Below are 23,702 nucleotides of genomic sequence, written 5' to 3' on the forward strand. Positions count from 1 at the left end.
CCTCCAACAGACGTGAGGGGGGGCACCCACTGTGTTCCAGGCTCCGATCTGCAAGCCAGGCACAGACAAGGTGGCCTCAGTCTACTTCCTGCCCTGCTGGAGAAGGATGGGGATGAACTTTCATGGAGTCTTCCAGCAGGACACCACGGAGCACCCCCATGGCCTTCCTGTGAAGTGGGAACCGCTTCACAGGGGAGCCCGAGATGCCGCTTCACAGGGGAGCCCGAGATGCCGACCCTGGAGCCGGACTTCCTGGGCTTGGATCCCAGCTCTCATTTCATCTGTAAAATGGGGTTGATAATCATGTGCCCCTTTTCTAGGACTTCAGGGAGGACTGAGTTACTACTATAGGCAAAGGGCTTGGAAGACATAGGCTCGCCACAAGAAGTGTTTATCTCACTCCAGATGGGGAGTCGGAGGCTTATGGAGGCCAAGAGCCTTGCCCAAGGGCAAACCACTAGGAGGTGGCTGAAGCAGGATTGGAACTCAGATCCTGGGACTCCAGAACTCTTTCTGCCACATCTCATAGCCCCTCCCCTGGAAAAAAAGAGGATTTCTTTTGCCTTTTAATCATGTGTGGATGAGAGTGTGCTTCAGCGTGGCCCTGTAGCTCAACCCTCCCAGCCTCTTTTAAAACAATAGCCAACCTTCTGGCTGAGCCTCTGTAGAGGCCACAAGAATCATGGGTTCCAAGCCTCTCTCAGACCCTCAACAAAAGGGCTTTGAATCCACAAAGTCTGGCCCATAGATTCTTCTTCCTGGCTCCACCACTCATACAACTGAGTGGCTGTGGGGGGACCTGCTGCTTCTCTTTGGGACTCGGTTTCCCTCCTGGTGCAGCAAGGGGTTCTAGTACTTGCTCTGCACCTGCACTTGCAGCTGAAGAATGCTTTATAGACACACATCAGCCCGGGAGGAAGATGACCGTCCCTGCTATGCTCACAAGGAGACCAAGGCTTGGAACAGATAAAAGCCTGTGGCCACCTTACACATAAGTAGCCCTGCCAGGCCCTGAAGCTGGCTCTGGCTCAAATCTCAAAGGCCCTTCAGGTCCTACAGTCTCACTGTTTCATAAAAGCAGCACACACTGCTTCCCACTTGCCGGAATCTGCTGTGTGCCACATCTTACCTGCAATGACGTCACCGTGGACAGGTCCTTAAGCTTTCCTTCTTCATCTTTTAGGTTATAGCCCTCGGGCCTTTTATCTCGTTCGGTAATCTTCCATAATTTGATAGTTTTGTCTTTAAAAACAGAGCAAATGAGACAAGATGAAGAATTAACCTCAGCCCAGAGAACAGTCCACGAGACAGGGGCACGCTGAGCCAGGAATTACTGGGCTGTTAGCGTGCTCTTGGACATGCGGGGTCTTTCTCCTTCTGTGTACCCATGCATGAACATGGCTGCGTTCTCTGGTTCCTCACAACCAATCCCAAAGGTGGAACTGCTAGGTCCAAAGGGAAGGTGCCTGTGAGGGCAGCTAGCACACCCTAACTAAACCCTCTTCCAGAAAGAATAGACAGATGTGGCTTCCTACTTTTTAAAGTCCTGCAGCAGCAGACAAAGAGAGGGTAACCCCTTGGCGATTTCTGAGCTACCTCCAGACCCTGCAGGGGACAGCTTCTCAGTGACCTCCCTTCTCTGGCCTCCAGCCATGAACAGCACAAGAGTAACCTAGTGGCTATGATGGTTCATCTATGTGTCAGTGCAGAGAAGCCAAGCCACCCAGATATTTGGTTAAACACAGACGGGTGTTGCTGTGAAGGTTTTTTTTTTTTTTTTTTTTTTCAGGTGGCATTAACACTTACATCCCTAGGGTGCGGGCTGAATGAAGCTTAATTTGTTGTTGCAAGACTCTAGTGTTTTCCTGCCTCAGTTGTGGAAGCCCATATAGAAACAGGGGATGGAAACTCAACGTAGTTTGGAATGCTGAGCCCCCATATGGAGAGCAGTTGTTCTGGAGAGTTCCACAGCCCTGAGATGGACTTTATGGGAATGAGAAATAAACTTTTGTTAAACCACACGCACACACACACCAAAGGAAAAAATCTATAGAGTGAAGCAGACTGCTCTCTATACTGCAGGTGGGCCTCATCTAATCAGTTGAAGGCCTTAAAGACAAAAGACTAACCTTCCCCCACAAAGAGGGAGTGCTGCGAGCAGATGGCCTTCAGACTCAAGCTGCAACATCAGCTCTTCCCTGGATCTTCAGCCTTCCAACCAGCCCTGTGAATTTTGGATTTGCCAGCCCCCACAATCATGTGAGACAATTTAAAATAAGCCTCTTCCCATATATCTCTATCAACATGTACATCCCTACCTACACACCTACACACACACATATGCTCATCGTATCTGTCCTGGGTCCTGTTTCTTCAGAGAACCCTGACTGCTACTGCAGCCAAAACAAACACAGCCATGCTCAGAAGGAAGACGGAGACAACTGGTATTGATTAAACCCTTGATATATACGTAGGACATGCCATTAAGAAAGATGGGATTTAAACCTGGAGTAAAGAAGCTTTGAGGGGGAGTGAGGGTATAGGGAGCCCCTGAAGCTGACCCTCTCCCCAGAGGGGCAGGAAGAGAACGACACGTCCCACTTCCATGGTTCAAGTAAAAGCTGCACATTTGTGTGGCTCAGGAAGCACTGACCCTGTTCTAACCCATGATGGCCTCGTGTCATTTCATCCTCCCAATGCCTCCATGATGTGAAAGTGGCAGGGCCAGGATGTGAACCACATGAGGGGCTCTTATCCTTGGTGGCGGGGGGAGAGTATTCAGTGCCCCTGCCGCCATGCAGGGAAGGTTCCCCAATGGCTGAGCATGGCCCCATGCTAAGCGCCCTGAGGATCTCAGATCCTGCACCTGCCATGGTGAAGGATGAGAACAGCAGGAGCCCGGGGGGTCAGGCCTGGGGTTAGGAGGGGCCTGAAGGGGCCAGGATTGCCTGCAGGAGGGAGAGTAGGCTCAGCTGAGAAGTCCATGAAGGCTCAGGGGGGAAGGGAATTCCAGTAGAGGTCTAAGGGACGAGGAAGGGGTTGGCCAGGTGAGGGACAGAGAGAGCAGCCTTCAGGCACAAGGACGGGCTGGTAGGGTTGAGTCCGAGCAGTTTGAAGGATGCCTTCATGGATGCTCTGTCAGGGAAGGCAGGTGGCATCACATTGTGAGGTTGACACACTTATACACGTGACTCACAGCAGGGCTGGCTGATCTCAGGTGCTGGCTCGGTGTGTCCCACGACCCTTCATCACAGCCCAGGGAGCTGTGTCCACATTGCTACACAAGTGAGGAGGGAACCAAGGCTCAGGGAAGCAAAGCCAGTGCACCAAGGCCACCAGGCAGGGATGGAGTCCAAGCCTGTCCAGGATGGTGGTGATGTCTCACCACTGATGATAGGGGCGAGACATGCAGGACGGGGAGCAGGGGGAAGCAGAACCTCTGGCCTCGGGAGCCATGCTGGGTGGGCGACAGCATAGCAGGAGTCTGGCCAGGGGAGTACCTGAGGTCTGGGGGTGCATGTGCTCTCTCTGGGGCAGAATGGTCAAGTGGCCAGCCAGGCTCTTAAACCCACGCCTGTCCCGTAGCCCAGCCCACACAGCTGAGTGACAACCCCACCCGGGCTGCTCCAGGATTCCAGAGCAGTTATGTTTGCCTCCTTCATCGGGAATACCAAGCTCCTTCCACCCCCCAAAGAACAGTAATCGCAGAGATGTTCCCGGAGCAGCCACCTGCAACAGTGCAAACAAGCCTCATGTCCCACTGTGGGCCAAGACTGAGGAAGCCCCAGGATGGTCACTGAGTGGAATCTTCTTGCTGCTCAAAATATTATTTTTGAGCTCTCAGGACCTAGAAATATGCTCATGATATAAGTGAGCTGGAAAAGAACATTTGACAGCCAGCGGTGATAGCGCCCCCGCACAGGCCCCTCACCGTTGGTGGACAGCAGGGAGTGGGCGGCATTCTGCTGCGGAAGCCACTTGATCTTGTTGATTTTTTCCTCTATCTCCAGACTCTTGAGATAGTCAAACTCCGGCTCGTGGCTCTGGAAGGTGCTGTAGACGTCATACTCGCCCTGGCTGTGAGGTGCATTTTTACTCTGCAAGAGAAGCCAGACAAGGGGGCCTGAGCTCCAGGATGGCAGGGGAGTACGCACCCCTGACCAAACCCTCAGAGGGCCTTACGCCACTGGCAGACCCGTGTCCAGAAGTGCTGGTGGATCCGATGCCAGGGTTAGAGGAAACTCTGTAATTTAAGTGAACAATAACTTGCCACGTGGCTGTGGCCAAGCTTCGTCTCCTCCTTAGTCCAGTGAGTAAAAACAACAACAACCAGGCTGGCTCATGTTTACTGAGCACCTACTATGTGCTGGGTGCTGAGCTAAGTGCTTCTCACTTCCCATCTTGTTCTATCTACACAGCCCGTTGGTAGTGGGCACTGATTCTCCCCATTTTACAGATGAGAAAGTGGAGACTCGGGGGTGAACTGACCACCCTCCTCAAGGCCATGTGTCCACTAAGTGCTGCCACTTGCCCCTCTAAGGTCTGTCTGACACCAAGGCCAAGACTCTGTCCTATTCCTCCAGTTGAGTGTCTGACCTGGTCGTGACTCAAGGAATGCATGCGTTACAGAACAGATTTTACACTGAGGCAGAACATTCTAGAATGTCAGACTGGAGCTAGACCATCGTCCCCCCTCCATAGGTTTAGGCAGCAGAGTTCCTAATCACAAGGTCCCTCTTGATAGAGCCCTCAAAACAGTGGTGAGTCCATCGTGGGCACAGGGAGGGCTTTCACAGTAGACAAGTTCAGAGTTTGTGGCAATATGGAGCTTCAACCGGATGTATAACCTGCCTGGGAGCAAAACAGAGACATTCAACCAAGCACAATCTCAAGTTTCCTGTTCTTTTTTTTCTAAAAGCATGTATTGCTAAGTTTCTACATCTGTCCTGCTTCTGGAAAGCTTTCAAGTTCTGTACGGTTGCCTCTAATTCCCTTTATCAGCCATGAGCATGGTCTACGACTAAGGTCACTGGGACCAGAATAGAGAAAAAAGATTAAAGGAGAAAAATCCCAAAGTTGAGAAACTTGCATCTTTCCATTTAATTTGTTTCTGCAAAAAGGAGGCTTGGCTTTGCAATCCCTGGTGGGCTATACCCTGGTCCTTCTCGTGAAATCGGCACCCTCCGGCCACAGGACGGTGCTTGGGTAACCCATTCTCAGCTGTCCGCTTTCTGGCTTATGGTCCTTGCTCAGCTACGGCACTCGCTCTGAGATCTGGTCTCCCCCTGCGGCATGAGGATGCCAACAGCACCTACTGGCACCACCGGGGTTGTGGTGAGGGAGGTTACGGTGGGGGGCACACAGCTAAGGACAGACCTCAAGGAACAGGTGCTCTGGAATTGAATGGGGCAGGGATGCGTCTGCAACATCTGCCCTGCCCCTCCATCCCCTCCTTCCCGCTTTGCTTCTCACTCCTCACCCCTCTTCCCTCTCCCTCCCCGCTGCCCCATCTTCCACCTCCTTGGTTTTCACAATCTTGTCTTCAGCATCTAATCCCCAGGTGTGTGAGTCATCCCCTCTCTGGGGCAGGGTGGTGTGTAAGCAACAGAACACATGGTCTTGGTTTCAGTCCCTGGTCTTTGCTCACCAGCTGGGCGACTTCTCCAAGTGTCCTTATCTGTAAAATGGGTGTTGGTCTCCACCTTCTGAGGTGGGCAGTGGAGAGTAAATGAGAAAAGTATGTAGAGGACATAGCAAGGTTACGGCACATAGTAGGTGCTCAACCAGCAGGGGCTTTTTTTGTCATGAGGCTCTTGCAGCAGTTCAGAAACAGCGCCGCTGGGGGGATTGTTCCAGGCTGCTCTCATCTTTCCTGGAATTCTGTTGGACAACCAGCCTCGCGAGGATGAGCCTGGGATTGAGCCAAATAGCCAACCCCAGCCTGAAGGCAGCCCCACAGCTGCAGAAAACTCAGTCCTCCTGTCCCCCCACCTCTGGCTGGGTCTGTACTGGCTCACCCATGTGGAGGGCAGTAATTGGAGGCTTAGCCCAGGGCAGCAGGTGGCCCTGCCTGTCCTGAATGCATCCCTGGGGTCCAGGACAGAGCAAGCGAAGGCCTGGGTTGGGTGTGACCCTCCTCCCACCACCACCAGGTCCCGCCGCACCTCCGGCTCCCGCTGGAAGATGACAACCCGGCCACCCTTGTCGCCTGTGGCCAGCAGCTCTCCGGTGTGGTTGAACTCAACGGTAGAGATGATATCGGCTGTAGGGGGAGAGACAGGAAGGTGTGGCTCATTAGGACCCCAGTACTCTGCAGCTCAATAGAACTGAGCCTGCCCACTACCCAGAGCCTGCACCCTTGGGCCACCATCCAGAAGCAGGGGCCCAAGGAGTCAGGAGCACTACTGAGGGGCCGGTAGTTTCCCGTCCCCTCCCTGCTGGCTGAGGACAGAGACCTTCCCTCTGTCTCCTTCCTCCTTCTCTTGCTTCTCTAAGAAGCATGGGGGTTTATGTGCTGACCAGGTGACTGGGCCACAAATCTGACACTAGCCCTACTCTTGAGGCCACCAGGGCCATGGGCTTCTCATCGGGTGGGACCCCATAATCTTCACATTCCTGGCCTGGACTCTGTAGGCACCAGGATCTCTGATCCAGGTTTAGCACAGTGGAGCTACTTTCAAACAAACCACAGCTCTGATCACTGCCCCCACTCCCTTCCCCTACGGCCGCCAGGGTGGTTTGCCTCCTGAGTCACGGTGTGCTCTGCCCGAAACCCTCCACTGATCCCCCAAACCAGATGATGTTCCCTCCCAAAGCCCTTCTGGGCAGCGTCCCCCTCAGGTGGTGGCAGCTCCATTCTCCCCTGGCTCAGACCCAAGCCTTGGAGTCTCTCTGCCCCCTTTTTCTGTCTCCCTCTCTGTGTGCCACGTCTAATCCTAGTAGCTTGGCCATTGCACTATATCCAGATTCCACCCGTATCTCCCCACCTCTCACCTGGAAGATTCCAAGAGCCCCCTAAAGAATCTCTTCGCTTCCTCCCTGCCCCAGCTATAAGCTAACCCCAGCAGAGCAAGAGGAAGCCTGCCTGAAACCCTTTAGATCAAATCCACATTTGATCTGGGAGTAAAGCAAAGGTCTCAGAGTGGTCTAAAGCCTGAGTGGTCTGCAGTCCCAAGAGCAGACCACATCAGAAGCCCAGACCTTTACCCTTCTCCTGCACCTGCACACAACCTGGCCCTGCCTCCCGTCCAAGGCTGGGTGATCACCCCGACCCCCACCCCCACCACACTCCCTGACTCTGGGGTTGGCCATGTCATTTGCTTTGGTCTATGGGACACCAGCAGACAAGCCACCATCCAGCCCCTGCCACTGCCAGAAGGACCTGCCCAGGAGGAGGGGGACGAATGCATCTGAGTCACCAGCCATGCCAGCCCTGAGCAGGGCCCCTGCCCACCCGTTCACGCAGCCCAGCCCAGCCCAGATCAGCAGGATCAGCAGGTGCGTGAGAAAAAATGTTCATTGTTGAACCCACTGAGTTTTGTGTTTTTCACTCTCTCCCCCAGCCTCATCTCCCCTCCTGCCCACCTTGCTCTTCCACTCAGGCTGGGCCCCTTGCTGCTTCTCAAAAGTCCCGACCATCTCTCATCTCAAGCCCTTGACTGATTTTCACATTCCTATTCAATAAACGCCTTTTGCTTTGCCAGTCAGTGCCTTTCAGAGGCAGCTTCTGGCTTGCACGGGCTTCTGAGCCATAGGTAACTGCCAGCTCCGACAGCAAAAGAAAACAGGAGAGAGAGAAGGTGGTTTAGAAGCAGGATGATGGGCTGGATATTTTCATTGATCAAGATAAAAGCACATTTCATTGAACTTAGAAAAACAAGACAAGGAGAGCAGCGGTCTGGGAGCGAGTAAACGCGTGCTGAGCACAGAGCTGGGAGTGGGTATGGTCCTCCACGGGGCGACCCGCCCAACCACCAGCAAAGATGAACTGGAGCCAGAGCCCCACACTGCTGGGTTCCCGGGCGGACAGCCCGTTCCTTCTCCTCTATGAGCACCCCCAAGGGGCAGAGAGCAGGACGTAAAATTGTATATAAGATGTTTTTAATTATATAGACCAGTGATCACAGCCGTGTTAAATAGCAAATACAATGGGCAGAGGAAGAAAAGCTGAAAAATGACCACCCATCACATGAGCAGAGGGTGCTATGGGGAGGCCAAAATAAAATATTTTTGCTTCTTTTTCTGCTTTCCTATCTTTTCTTGATTTTCTGTAACAAATGTAATTTTTTTAACAAATGCAATTTTTAACAGCTTTATTAGGATATAATAGATATACACACATATTTAATATGTACAATTTTATGAGTTTGGATGTATGCATAATTTATATTATTTTTACGATGGAAAAATAAAATGCTATTAAATTAAAATACCAACGTGACCACTGGTACCCAGAGTGCATGCAGTCCATAAATGCTGGGCGGTTACCACAGTAACAGACACTAACATCTACAGGCAATTTACAATTTATGTGTCAGTTTCCCATCCGTAGCCTCCTTTGAAACTCACTCCATCCCCTGAGGGGGATACCACTATTATTTCCATCGGCAGCTGGAGAGACGGAAGTCCCTGCACCGGGACAACCTCCTGAGCTGCTCGCAAGCTGGTGGGAAGTCCTGGGTGGGAGTCTTGGCTATAGAGCCTTGGCTGTGTGGCCTTGAGTTGGTCACATAACTTCTCTGAGCCTCAGTTTTGTAGCATGGCTATAATAGAGTCTGCTCCGGGTCAGAAGCTCCATAGGGGCTCTAGGGTGTGAGGGTCAGGGAGGAAGGATTATGACTCTGAGGAACAATGAGTTAACAAATTTATTGGATAGGAAACTGAAGCTTCTTCTCATCGTCGCTTCTGGCTTCCACAGACTTCCCAGTAGCTAGCTCAGAAGTGTGTGTGCAAGATGAATGGTGGCTCAACTTCACTGTGCAGGTTTGGAAGTTTTGACCTCCAGCACTGTGCTAGTTCCATGCTACGAACACTTATGGAGTAAGCAGACCATGACATTGCTTCCTCAGGCCTTGGGGCTGGTGGATGTTTCACATCTATTCATTGCAACAGGAAGCATCTTCTAGGGTTTACCTTAGGAAAGATTGCCTCCCCTGAAAGCTAAAAATTCTCATCAATAAAACTTTGAAATCAGAAAGTCTATTCTCTCATCTTAGAATGTCTGACACATGTCCAGTTCCAATACCACCTCCTCCAGGAAGCCTTCCTAGAGAGTTCCCTTGCCCCCCAGTTCGGTGGTCTCTCCTACAACTACAGTCTCATGTCTACTGTGTGCCCCTCATTGAATGTGGACCCCTTCCTACGGGTGTGTCTGTGTCCATGTTGCTTCTCATCTTGACCACAGAAGGGAACTTAGCAATGTGGTCAATAACATTAACTCACATGTTTTATGTGCTCATTTGCCAGGCACTCTGTTTCTAAATCTCTCCACATGAGTTTTTGCTTCTGGTAATAGCCTGATGGCTCCTGTTGGATCAACTCCCTCACCAATCACAACTATAAAGCCTGAACAGAAAAACAGCAAAACCTAACTACCTGAAGGCACAGGAGGGGACCAAATGCAGGTGGAATCTGCAGGAAAATTAGCAATTGAAACTCACCCAGTGAGCCATTTTCATGGCTTTTACTCTGAGGACAGGTCCCCGTGTGTGCATGTAGCTGCTGAAACTCAGGTAGAAAGTCCTACTCTTAAGGCTCAATAAACTAGGTGACAGAGGCTGGGGAAGCTCCAGTAGTAGCTAAAAAGTGAGGGAGTAAATTCTAGAAATGGGATGTCCAGGGGAGGTCCCCAAAAGCAGCACAGAAACTCTGCCCAAAACTTTGGTCACAAAACATTCATGCACATGACAGATCTGCAGCCCCACTAAGGCTAAAAGAGATGAACAGGGGTTTGTGTCGCTGCCTATCACCCCATCACCCCAGAGATGGGGTCTGCTGTTGAGTTCAACCAAGTTAACTGTTCATAAGATAAAATAAGACAAAAATGCTACAAAAATGATGTAATAAACGTCTAGAATCTCTACAATGTTATCATTCCCAATGCTTAGTATATAATCCAAAATTATATGAAGACACACAAAGAAATAGGAACACATCACCCATGCTTAATATAAGGATAATTGATGGAAACAGGCCACAAAATGCCCTGGATGTTGGAATTAACAAATGAAAAAGCTTAAAGTAGATATTATAACTACGTTCAAGGATGTAAAGGAAAATTTGTTCCGTTGAATGAAAAGAAAGGACATTTCAACAGAGAAAGAAAACTATTTTGAAAATAACCAAATAGACATCCTGTAACTAAAAAATACTCTATCTGCAATAGAAGACCATTAAATTGCTTAATAGAATATTTGAGACGACAGAAGAAAGACTTAGTGCACTTGAAGATACATCAATACAAATTACCCAATATGAACAATAGAGAGAAAATAAATTTAAAGAAGAAAGAACAGATCTTCTGGGATCTGTAGGTCAATATCAATTGTCTAACATACATGTAAGTGGAGTTCCAGAAGAAGAGAGAGATGATAAAGTAGGAGAAAGACTTCAAAGAACAATGACTGCAAAATTCCCCCAAATAGGAAAAGACATCAATGCACACATTTAGGAAGCTCAGTCAACTCTGAAGAGGATAAATATGAAGAAAACCACACCTAACTGTTAAACTGCTGAGGACCAAAATAATGATAACATTTTGTAAGTAGCTAGAATAAAACCATGTTACATTCAGAGGCACCAGGACTCAAATGACTGCTAATTTCTTATCAGCAATACTGGAGTCCAGGGGCACCTGGGTGACTCAGTCAGTTGGGCAAACAGCTCTTTATTTCAGTGTGGGTCATGACCTCAGGATCCTGGGATGAGCGAGCCCCTTGTGGGGCTCCATGGTCAGTGGGGAGTCTGCTTCAGATTCTCTCTTGCCCTCTCCCTCTGCCCTCCCCGTTTGCATGTGCATGCTCTCTCTCTAAAATAAATCTTTTAAAAAAGATGTTCTGGGGTCCAGAAGATGTGCTGAAAGAGAATTTAAAAATCTGTGAGCCACAATTCTGTATCCATTACAAATATTCTTCAAGAATGAAAAGCAAGTGAAGATACTTCAGTTAAAGCCTTCTTCTGTGGACCTGTAATCTACCTTTGAAACAATCCTGTGTTATCATTCTCTCTTTACAGATAAGGAAATGGATTCACTGAGAGGCAAGACACTTGCCCAAAGTCATACATGCAGCAGGGCCTCTGCAGTGTGCACTTCTGGCATGTCCCTGCATCCACACCACAGCGCCTCATGGTGCCACTGGCTAAAACCTCAGAGTGCCACTGGTTAAAAGCTCAGTGTCCCAACTCAGCCACTCAGTGAGGTCTGCCAAGTCCACCCATGACTAGTGGGTGCTCCCAGTCACCCTTTCTTGGGTGAAGAAAAATCCCATGAAAGCCCATGCTGCTCTTTCACTTGGGAGGTCCCTTCTGCCTTCTGCTGCAGCTCTGGGGAGTCCCCCAAATGGCAAGGCAGGGTTGGAAGAGGCAGCTTGGACTATGGCAGAAGGAGACACCAGTTAACTCCCTAGAACTGGGCATCATGCAGCCCTGGCAGGAGAGACCCAGAGCTGCCTGGTCAGGACACCAGAAAGCTACACTGTGACCCAGGGCAGGCTTAGGGAGAGGTCAAAGGTGGTGTCCAACATGAGCAACCAAGTGACAGTTCCACACTGGAAGCTGGACCAGGGATGGTGCTGTGGATTGAATGGTGTCCCCAAAAAGAATTGATGAAGTCATAACCCCCAGATGATCAAGTGAAGATGTGGTCATACTGGATTATGGTGGCCCCAAATCCAATGACTGGTGCCCTAATAAGAAGGCTAAGTGATGACACAGGGACTCACAGACACATCAGAAGGCCATATGACAACAGGGACAGAGATGTGATGCATCTTCAAGGGGAGGAACATCAGGGATTGGTCGGGGATTGTTGGCCACCACCAGAAGCTGGAAGAGCCTGGAACAGATGCTTCCCTGGAGGTTTCAGAGGGAGCAGAGCCCTGCTGACACCTAACTCTCAGTCTTCCAGCCTCCAGATTGTGATGGATGGGATCCCTGTAGTTTTAAGCCACTGAGTCTATAGTCCTCTGTCTCGGCTTCCCTAACCAATAAAGAGGGAGAATAGGACTAAAACAAGAGGTAATGCACACCCCAGCCCCAAGGACGCAGGCTGCACACACCCTGGGCTGTGGCTCCTGCTGGGGTGGGGGGGCTGGGTCAGCCTGAGGGGAGGATCAGCCTGTGATCTCTGGGATACCCACCATGGCTGACAGCAAAAAGAAGATATTTTGGTCCCAGCCCTAGTACTAGCTTGCTGTATAATCCCCAAATCACTCATCCCATCTGAGCCCTGACTATTGCGCTAGTAGGATGGGAAATGTATCCCTGCCCAGTCACAGTTCTCCTAGGGTTTATGCCTGGACTGGGAAGTTCCCTGGAAACTCTGGCAAAAGCCTGAAAATGCAACAGGGAGATTAAGATGCTTGGGGGGTGAGGGGGGCTCTTCCCTGCTCGTCCTTCACCGTCCATCACTGTAAGTGCTGCTGACACCATTAATGATCCATCAGATGTCGGGGCTCACTGCAGAGGGGGGCCTCGGGAAGCCCAGCCTGAGCCTTCTGATGGGAGCATTGCCTTTAATTAGTATTGTCAGAGGCATCAGGCTGATGAGGTGGGAGGTGCAGGCAGAAAGAGGAGGGGAGGGCAGCTCAGTGAGAGAGAGGCGGCCTGGCAGCGGGCACCAGCCCGGGACAGGACATGGTGAGGGGGCTTCCCCAGTATCTTCTCTGGGCTCCCCTGGGAGGAGGGGGCCACGTTGACAAGGGAATCCAGGGAGCCACACGCAGGAGGTGAAGATGTGGCCAGAGGGGAGGGAACTTCAGGATGGGGAGCAGCAGGACAGGGTCTGGAGGAGCCAGGAGGAGTGGCTTCCTGGATCCACACCTGCTATGGTGTGACTCTGCAGCTCTTCCCATCCAAAGGCAGAGCCTGTTTCTCATGCTTGACCCCACACGAGCCTGTCACCTGCTTTGGCCAGCAGAATAGGGTGGACACGAGAGGGGCTGGTTCTAAGCCCAGGCCTCACAAGGCCCTGTGGCTGCTGCATTCTTTCATGAGGACCCCCTGATCCACCACGAAACCCTAGGCCAGCCTGCCGGAGGATGACACGCAGGTGCAGCAGGGATGAGCCACCGCAGCTGAGGCCATCCTGGGCCAGCCTACAGCCAGTTGGTCCCCAAACATGGGAGACGGCCTGCAAAGACCAGCAGAGACGCCTTCCTGACCAAACTACCACCGATGTGAGAATGAGCACAGCCAACATGCAAGAACACCCAGTTGACCCACAGCAAAAATAAATGCTTATTGTTCGAAGCCACTGAGGTCTGGGAAGGTTTCTTACCAGAGGGGGTGCCAGGCAGAGCTGCATCACAGTGTCTTTAAAACAAAGAATGGTCCCCCATCCAGCTCTGCTCTGCAGATTGCCTGCTTTTGGAGGTGAGGCAGTCATTGAAGAGGGAAGACTTTCCTGATCAGGACAAGCTTTCAACTACTGGCTAGATTTTCAGGTAGGTGCACACTCCGTTCCCCGCCAAGGTGCCTCTGACCACAGTGCCGTCCCTTCCTGGCTCACCTGGACAGCTCTGATCATTCTCTAGGTCTCAGCCCAAATGTCCAATCTCTGGGGGAGCCACAGAGCCCTCCATGCTAACACCTGGTTCCTTCGGGTCATGGTGGCCTATGATGGCCCTGGGGGTGCGAGGCAGTGGGAGGCAACAGGACAAGAGGCTCTAAGACCAGAGTCGGGCTCAAGGCTTCCTTGTGCAGTGACCTGTGACCCAAAGCAAGTCTCTCCCCTGAGACTCAGTTTCCTCCATAACAGGGATAATGTCATCGGACTTCCAAGTAGCCCAATATGACAGGGATCAGGGAAGCAAAGGGAGCAGGAGTTCTGAGAACCCAGCTGTGTGTGGCTCTAGGACTCTGAGCCCTCGGACCAGAGCAGCTCGGAGTAACAGTTAACCCTCTGGTACTTCCCAGGAGTGACGCCATTGTCCCCATTGTACAGATGAAGAAACTGAGGCAGAGAGTGGATTAATAACTTGCCAAAACCTGCCCACCTGTTGTGTATGGGGCCAGGACTCACTCTCAGGCAGGTGGCTTCACAGTCCTTGAACTTGACCCCCAGCCTGGCATTTCTCAAGATGTTTACAGGGGTCAGAGATGGGAGTGGGGGGTGGGTGAAGACCTTTGCTGGGAGAACGCAGGTGCTGAGGGGAGGGTCCCACCCATACCTTCCTTCCTCGGGCCTAGGGAGAACTTTGCAGAGCTCCAAAGCACGCCTCCTGATAGTAGGGGAGGGGACCCAGGCCCGAGGCTGGGAAAGCCAGGGGTTGGGGTCTGGCTATGCTGGGGACACAATGGCTTGTGCCCATGTGCTTCCTGGGGACAGCAGACAGCTGGCCTTGGTCATCTTAGCCTGTCTGCTGGCTTCCCAGAAGGGCAAGGAAGATGCAGGAGGGGGAGGCCACTGCACCCAGAAGCCGAGGAAAGCCACCTGACGTACACCTGTGATTGCCTGGGTCAAGGGTTCTGTGAGAAAATGTTTGGCAGGAAACTTCCAGAACAGCTGGGGAAGGACCCACGAGAAAAACAGGCAGCTGTGTCCACTTGCCAGGTCCATCCAGAGCGGACAAAGCCACCAGAAGTAGGAGGTGGCCTGTCTCCCTGGTGGCCCTGCCATGGGGGGCAGGTAGCAGCAGAAGCCTACAAGACCCTCCAGCCCCTTCCCCTGCCCCACTGTCGGCCTCCAGCATGAGCAGGCTGCTGTGGGGGTGCAGAAGGGGACACACCCAGTCTGATTTGGCTTCTGCACCATTACTGCATATGTGACAAGAGGCTACTCAGCTCCCCAAGGGTGACCATTGAGGCACTGACCTATCCAAGTTCTTGTTTAAAGGGAACATGTTGGCTAGAATTTGATGTTTTTAATGCAGACTGTTGGATAAAAGACACACAAAAAAAAGCACAGAGTTTCTGTTTAGGACAATGAAAAAGTTCTAGAAATGAACAGTGGGGTTGGTTACAGGGCACAATAAGTGTAGTTTTTTTTTTTTTAATAAATGCAGTTAATGCCACTGAGTTGTACGTTTAAAAATGCTTAAAATGGGGGACATCTGGGTGTCTCAGTGGTTGAACGTCTGCCTTTGGCTCAGGTCATGATCACCAGGTCCTGGGATCAAGTCCCACATCGGGCTACCACAGGGAGCCTACTTCTCCCTCTGCTTGTGTTTCTGCCTCTGTCTCTCATGAATAAATAAAATCTTTTAAAAAATGCTTAAAATGGTACATTTATCTTATGTATATTTTACAATAAGAAATTTAACTTATTCAGGCCCACCCAGGGATGCCAAAAAAGTTTTCAATTTTTTATTTTATTTTATTTATTTATTCATGAGAGACACAGACAGAGAGAGAGGCAGAGACAGAAGTAGGCTCCATGCAGGGAGCCCAACGCGGGACCCGATCCCAGGACTCCAGGATCACGCCCCGCAGACACGCAACTGCTGAGCCACCCCATGTCCCAAAAAAAGTTTTCAATTTAAAGAAAGAATAGTAACTGAGTACCTACTGTATCCCAAGCAGTGTTCCATACATGGGGAGCTCTGCAGTATACACTCCCTGCAGGAAGCTCACTCTAGTGAAGGACACAAAGAGTAAGCAGATGTTTGTATACATATGTATCACTTTTCTGGGGACAGGGGAGGAGCTAAGATGAAAAGTAAAAGTAAAGGGGATGGAAGCGGTGGGGAAACTACTAGTTTAGTTGGGGAAGTCAGGGAAGACTTCCTGGAGGAGGGGCATTTCAGGAGAGACCTGAAAGAAACCAGGGAGGGAGCCACACAGGTATTGGGGGGAAAGGGCAGCACATGCAAAGGCCCTGAGAGGTAGGAGGGGTCAGCTTGGTCTGCAGATCAGTAAGGAGGGAAGCGTGTGTGTGAAGGTGACAAGGGCAGGATGTGAGATCAGAGTGGCAGTCTGGGTGAGGTTCCTGGGTGAGGCAGGCCAGGGGGACTTGGGATTTGATTTCAAGTGACAGAAACTGCAGAGCATTTTGGGCTGGGGCACCTCGATGCGACAAGGATTAATGGCTGCTGCTACCTTTGTGTATGTCTCTCACTGAGGAAGATGAGCTCTTTCAGGGGTGCAAAGTCCCTTCTCTGGGGACTGCACTTGGACAGTTTGGGGCCTCCTGTGTCTGACCTCTTTACTCTGTGTGTTCTCGACGTTCATCCACATGTAGCGTAGACCAGCGCTCGGTCCTTTCTCGGCTGAGAAATACTTCACTGTGATCAGGATGCTCTCTAGAACAAGTCCTATTCCTTTTAAGCAGAAACTCAGGCCCCAGAATGTTTGAGTGGCAGCTGGGAACCCGTGAGTGTCCCTGCACCCTGGGGCCCCTGACCCATGCAGCACCCAGCTCTGCTGGTAAAAGGGCTGCTGTGGGAGCCAGAGTGAAGGGGGAAGACTGCTGCTTCTTCCACGGGTGCTCCCCAAGGGGCAGGGGCTGTGGCTGCCAGTTCTCCCTGCCAGGCCAGATGGGCGCCTGCCGGGTAGCTGTTGGCCTGGCCGGCACAGAGGCAGATGGCCTTGGGGGAGGGTGGGGACAGCGGTGGACTTGCCTATGGTCAGCAGGACCTGGTCAGGCCACCGGGTTTGATTTTGGGCCAGGTCAGCTTGTGCTCAGAGCAGGGGCAATGCCTCAGATCCAACTCCAACAGAGCCCCAGGCATCATCCCTCAATCCGGCCCCCATGGTCCCAGAAGGTGGCCAGGAGGCCTGGGGGCAGCAGCTGGCCTCGGGACAGGGGCAGGGTGAAAGGGACCCAGAGCAGACCACCTGCTCCCTGTCTGCTTCCTCACAGCATAAGCTCCAGGAAAATCCCACAGCTCGGTCACCTGGGTTCTCTCCTAAAGTTGAAGATTCCTAGCATCCTGTCCAGACCCAGGGCCCTGCCTAGATCCAGTGGATCAGAATCGCTGGTGCCTGGAGTTTGCCTTTTGACAGTTTCTGTGATGTGCCAAGATGTGTGAGCCACTGGTGAAGTGCTGGGAGGTTTGGGAGTGAGAGAGTCTCAGTTCACTGGGGCTGTCTGGGCCTCAGCTCCTCGAGGTGCATGCTATCATGCACAGTGGGTGAACTGCTATCATCTCTCAGGGCTGGTTGTGCAGACTTGAAGATACATATACAAAGGTGCCTGACAAGAAACTTCTCAAAAATTGAGCTGCAATCAGTAGAACATTGTTATTATGCACACAGACCAACAGAACAATCTGGATGCTGCAAGAAAGGGCAGAGGGGAAGAATTAATACATGGGTAGGGGAGTTGAGATGTGCTGAATTTGCTGTTGGGGGACCTGGCTATGAGCCCCACTGAGTCTCAGTCCCCCCACTGTGTAATGGTAATGGTCATGGTATGAGCTGCCCATGCTAGAGGGCTCTGGAAATGGCAATGTGCTTTCTCGGGCCGGGATGACAGTGTGCTGTGGAAGAGAGGATGGAGGCCCGATGCTGACCTAGACTGACCACTAGTGTCAGGCTGGGCCAGCTGGCCAGGCCCTCCCAGCACCTGGGGCCTATAGGCCCCGGCTTCGCTGCTCAGGATGCAGCCAGTCCCTCTGACTCCTGCTGGCAGATGGGCAACCAGAGCCAAATGGCCCGATGACAAGGACACCCTTCGGGCCTCATCACATCAGCGTGTCCACCAATCCCTTTGCCAGACCTGTGTCTGCTCTGCTCCAGGGCTGGGCACAGGGCTTGGGCGCTGAGGTCATGGCTGGCACAGCCAGCCATCCCCTCTGCCCGCCTCTCCCACCTCTGCCCTGGTCCCAGCCATTGCTCCTTCTCTCCTGGAAGATTAGAGTTTCCTGCCTTTGCCCAGCCAGGTCAGAGAGCCTTTTGTGAAGCTGAAACCCTGTCACACCATGACCCTCCCTAAAATCTTCTGTGGCTCCCCATTGCCTTCTCCTGCCTCTCTCTCTCTCTCCCTCTCAACACAAACCCAACCCCTTAGCCAGCCTGGAGTTTCTGTATTTCCCCAAATGGGACCATTCAGTTATTCACTGAAAACTTACTGACCACCAACTAAGTGCCAGACCTCACGCTAGGCAATAGGAATCCAGCAGTGCACCTAACAGGCACTGCTTGCTGTACACATTCTTCCCCTTCCTCTTGGGAGGGCCCTGTGGCCCACCCTTGGGTGCCTGGTCCAGTGTGGGATGACAGTGCTTTCCTGCTAAGGTGTGGCTAGGGTGTAGGCAGTGCCTGGATACCCCCACAACAGGGGCTGGAATACCCACTGCAGCCCTGAGATCAGGGGTGCCCCACAGTTGGAGGAGAGTGAGGTGAGGGCATGGCCTTGGCAGCAGATGGGCTCTAGCTCTGCAGTGGCTGAGGACCACTGGCAGCTCAATGTCCAGAGGTTCACTTTCCTCATCTGTAAAATGAGCATGACTGTGCCTATGAAGTGGGATGCTGCTGGCAAAGGCCAGCAGGGAGCGTACCTGATTTCACTGCTGCTGCTGGTCCTCCATGGGACCTTGTTCACTGGCAAGGAGCATCCTCAGGACACAAGGCTCCCTGCCCTACTCCCTGGTAGGAAGGAGTCCTGACTTCCCTGGGGTTCCTCTCTCCAGGCCTTGAGGCTGACTGGGTGATGCTGCTGGCAGGGCCATTCTGTTTGGAATACCAAGGCCATGGACAAGGAGACGTCCCCATTGTGGTCTGTCCAGGAACCCTGGTAGACCTGGGTCCTGGGGGATCTGACTCACTAAGAGCCACCAGGTGCCGGACAGTGGCCAGGAGCCCTACCCACATGGTGCATTAACCCCATTGCAGCTCTGGGGCTTTGGGCCATTCTACCATTTCCATGTGGGTAAACCTAGGCTCAAGCACATTGTATCCAGGAAACGCTGTGTGGGTGCCAGCTGTGGGGTCAGCATGGTGGACTTATATCTGGCATCACAGGGGATCCCTGGGTGGCGCAGCGGTTTAGCGCCTGCCTTTGGCCCAGGGCGCAATCCTGGAGACCCAGGATCAAATCCCACATCGGGCTCCTGGTGCATGGAACCTGCTTTTCTCTCTGCCTGTGTCTCTGCCTCTCTCTCTCTCTCTCTCTCTCTATCTCTCATAAATAAATGAATAAAAAATATGAAAAAAAAATAAATCTGGCATCATGATCACTGCCAGCACTTCGTACCTATGACCTGACTTAATGGCTGTGATGGCCTTCTGGGGTAGCATTACTCTTTCCCCCACTTACAGATGGGGAAACTGAGGCTCCTTGGGGATGAGGTCCTGCTGTGCTGGTAAATGGTTGACCACTGGCTCTTTAGGGAGTTAGGGGTGAACAGAAGCAACCACCCTGATTTGTGTGTTTGCTGAGCCTGAGACTTCAAACCACTCACAGTTTAACAACTGGCTTGCAAAATCCCCAAAAACTTAATAACCAGGGCTGAGCACAAAATTTCTGACACAAGACAGGTCTGCCACACCCTGGGCGGAGTCCCCCACATCCATGCCTATGTGGGTCCCAAATCTAGCCCCAGTCCCAGCCTTTAGCCTCTAAGCAAGACGCCTCTCGCAGCCCCACCGTGGCCCTGCGAGGGCAGCACAGCCCCTGGAAGCCCCATGTCTAAGTTAGCAGGACCCTCACCCCAGCCTCCAAGCCCCCATCAGGGACACCCTCCCAGCCCAGCATCACGGACGCCAGGACCAGGGCACCCATGGAGGACAGCCAGACTCCCAGGACACCCACACTCCTTCCAGCTGCAAACACTGTAGAATGGGCTAAATAGTCACATCTGCCTCAGGGGGCATTAAGGATTAAATGAGTGAACATGTGTTCATGTTAGATCAGGGTCTAGAGCAGCCAAAACAGTTTTACAGAACAAGAGCCAAGTTGGAGGCCCTACCCAACCTGATTTCAAGACTTCCTATAAAATCACAGTAATTAGACAGTGTGATATTGATTCAAGGACACACTTACACAACAATAGAATGAAGTCAGAAATAGATCCACAAATCCAAAGGTGCCCGGGCAATTCGATGAAGGAAGGATGGTCTTCCCAATACATAAATAAATGTATGGGAAAAAAAATTAACATCAACCCTTACTTGTTGTCATGTACAAAATGACACAGACCTAAATATAAAAGCTAAAACTACAAAAAACTAGATGAAAAGATAGGAGAAAAAAAAAGATAGGAGAAAATCCTTGCAGCTTTGATTTCTTAGGCAAGACATAAGAAGCGTGAATGACGGGAAAAAATGAATAAATTGTACTTAACCAAAATTTAAAATTTTGCTCTTTGAAAGAAGCCATTAATAAGAACAAAAAGGCAAGCCATGGAATGAGAGATAATATCCACAATACATATATCAGACAAACCACCTGCATACAGAGTGTGCACAGACTTGACTTTGTATAACTCAGTAATAAGACTGTGAACCACTTAAACATGGGTAAAAGATCTGATCAGATATGTTTTTTTTTAAAAAAATATTTTATTTATTTATTCATGAGAGACACACACACACACAGAGGCAGAGACATAGGCAGAGGGAAAAGCAGGCTCCTCGAGGGGAGCCCAATGTGGGACTTGATCCCAGGACTCTGGGATCACACCCTAAGCCGAAGGCAGATGCTCAACCAATGAGCCGCCCAGGTGCCCCTGATCAGATACTTCTTAAAGCAAAATATATGAATGGTTAGTAAATATATGAAACTCAACATCACCAGTCACCAGGGAAATGCACATTTAAATCCCAATGAGAGGGCACCAGAGTGGCTCAGTCAGTAAAGTCTGCCTTTGTCACAGGTCATGATCCCCGGGTCCCAGGATCGAGTCCAGCATCAGGCTCCCTGCTCAGCGGAGCATCTGCTTCTCCCTCTTCCTCTGACCCTCCCCCTTCTCATGCTCTCCCTCTCTAATAAATAAAATCATTAAAAAAAAATCCCAATGAGAGGGGTGCCTGGGTAGCTCAATTGGTTAGCCATCCAACTCTTGATTTCTGCTCAGGTCATGATCTCAGGGTCATGAGGCTCTGCGCTGAGCATCGAGTCTGCTTAAGACTCTCTCTCTCCCTCTATCCCTCCCCACCCAGATCCAAGTTGGTGAGGATGTCACACAACTGGAAATCTTCATTGCTTGCAGGGAAGCACAATGATACGAACCCCAATAGCTGGCCAGTTTCTTACAGAGCTCAGCATATGCCGCTCATATGACCCAGCCATTTCTTGTCACCACGGAATAACAAAGCCCATGGACACAGAGACTTGCACATACATGTTCATAGCAGCGTTATGCACAGCAGCTCAAAACCGGAAGTGATCAAATATCCATCAACAGGTGAATGCAGAAAGAAACTGTGGTGTGTCCATACGGTGGGATGCCGCTCGGCAATAAAGATGGACATGCCAGTGATACATGCAACAACAGGGGTGAATCCCAGAATAATTATGCCCAGCGAAAGAAGCCAGACAAAAGAGTATGTGGTCCATGTATACGAAGCTCCAGAAAAAGCAAACTGATACGCAGTGCCACAAGGCAAATCAGCGGTGGCCAGGACACTGGGCATGGTCCAGGACAGACTGCACAAGAGAACAAGGAAACTTTTGAGGGTGATGGAAATGTTCTGAATCCTAAGCCGGCCGTTTCCTAAGTGTATACAGCTGTAAGAACGGTGAGACTCTGCACCTAAGCAGATCCAGTGTACAGCACTTAATAACACTGTTTTTAAGTTTTTGTTTGCATCAAAGGGGAAAAGGAAGCCACCACAGCAGGCACCTACCATGTTCTGAAGCCTCCAGCAAGTGCTGATTTAATACTCTCAGGGCTCCATAGGCAAGCCAACCACCCGAGTAATTACATTAAGGGAAACAATCATTTGGTTCATTTTTCATCAACTGAGATCATTCATATTTATCAAGTTGCTAATTCATCTCGATTTGTCCAAGGAGGTCTGACCCACCCTGGCTTGGGCATGAAAAATGCATTGTGCCAGGCACTCAGTAAAATCTTAGTAATTGCACGTTGAATTAATTAATAATCATCCTGCTTCCCCAGGCACATGGAGCTCATCAGCAGCCGATGGGAAGCCAGAAGCCCGCGTGGAGAGCCTGAGCTGACCCTGAGAGAAGCCCAAGGTGTGCCCCCCTCCATGGATGGTGGCTTTACCAGGGCGTTCTCAGGTGCTGAGGCTTGGACCAGCCAGTGAAGGCAGAGTCAGGACCATTTTGATGCGATGTTAGGGGGTGGGTGGGCAACATAGCAGTGAAGCTTGAAAACTTGTGAGCAGCTGATCCAGCGTCAAATGCAGGCTTCCACCAGAAATGTCCAGTCCAGCCGGATGATAGAAGTCTACAGCTGGATATAACCTGGGGACAGTAGAGCCAAAGCACGGGAGTCTTGGCTGGGGTTCTCAGGTCAAGCCAGTATTTTCTGGATACTGTCAGGGCTCTAAGATTCTGAGCTTCCCTATCCATGGATGAAGTAACCTGGGGTAGTGGGGGTGGGGGGGGGTGAGTTATGCTTTCTTTTTGGGCTTCATCCTGAGCTTCATCCATCACCTAAATCAGCAGTCCTCAGAGCTTCCAAGGACCCCCGGATGCTCATGGGGTCATGCATCTTCCAGCTATGTATTTGCACGAGGCTGGATGTTCTCCCACTTTAACCAGACGACAGATCCAAACAGGCTGAATGCAGAAGCAGGTGTGAGGATCCTGCTGTCATCTATTAAGCCAGACATTAAAGAGGTTTACAAAAATGCTACTCTTCTCATGAATGCTTTTTGGTTTTGGAAAACAGGGTAATTTTCCAGAGGGGGGAAAAAAGATTATTTATGTTAACATATAATGGACTTTTTTGATTTTTAAATAAATAGATACATAAATCTTTTTAAGTGTCTCAATTTTAATTTCTAATATGATAAATATCGAGGGCGATAGCCCACATACATAGAAGCTCTTAGGGAATCCACAATAATTTTTAAGGACGTAAAGGGTTCCTGACACCTAAAAGGTTGGCAACCACCACCCTAAAAGCATGGTAGGTAATTTGGGTGTTTGATCTATTAATGTGTCTACTAATCCACGCAACATTCCTTAGCTCTTAGAGCTCTTTGGTCCATCAAGGACCCTCCCACGCTCCTAGGCTGGTGCCATTTGTCACAAGATGCCCAGAGCCGAGAGGAGACATGAAGGTGAGCCAATGAGATCCTGACAGCACACATCCCAGAACTGCGCCAAAGCTTGCACCAGCAGGCTTGCGGCTCTCGTCTCTTATGATGCCCTGCCTCTGCTCACGGGGTTGCTGTGGTCAAGGCAGTGAGGGAGGGAAGCTCAGCCGGGAGGCGCCAAGAGAACATCTCAAGGGGGATAAAATGATCTCAGCTCACAGAGACATTCTGCCAAAAGCAGCAGTGTGTCCACTACACATTTAGCCAAATGGTGCATGGCTGGATGCTACCATCAATACTTGGCCAAAGGTAAATATCACCGCCATAGAAAAAACTTCCGGATTATGAGAATAAATCTGAAATTGTATTCA

At 50.9% G+C, this 23,702-nt stretch overlaps 1 protein-coding gene across 2 annotated transcripts in view; it reads right to left on the reverse strand.

Annotated features, from left to right (window-relative positions):
- Window positions 1-23,702, reverse strand: part of PPP2R2C (protein phosphatase 2 regulatory subunit Bgamma) — a 131,962-nt gene that overhangs the window by 45,883 nt on the left and 62,377 nt on the right. For both annotated transcript variants that reach the window (XM_025999870.2, XM_025999880.2), the window contains exons 2-4: window positions 6,165-6,262; window positions 3,932-4,097; window positions 1,130-1,242 (exon numbers count right to left, since the gene is read on the reverse strand). In XM_025999870.2, coding sequence (XP_025855655.1) covers window positions 1,130-1,242; window positions 3,932-4,097; window positions 6,165-6,262 — 377 coding nt within the window. The remainder of the gene's footprint in view (window positions 1-1,129; window positions 1,243-3,931; window positions 4,098-6,164; window positions 6,263-23,702) is intronic.

Source organism: Vulpes vulpes, chromosome 14, assembly GCF_048418805.1.
Source record: "Vulpes vulpes isolate BD-2025 chromosome 14, VulVul3, whole genome shotgun sequence".
Lineage (NCBI taxonomy): Eukaryota > Metazoa > Chordata > Mammalia > Carnivora > Canidae > Vulpes > Vulpes vulpes.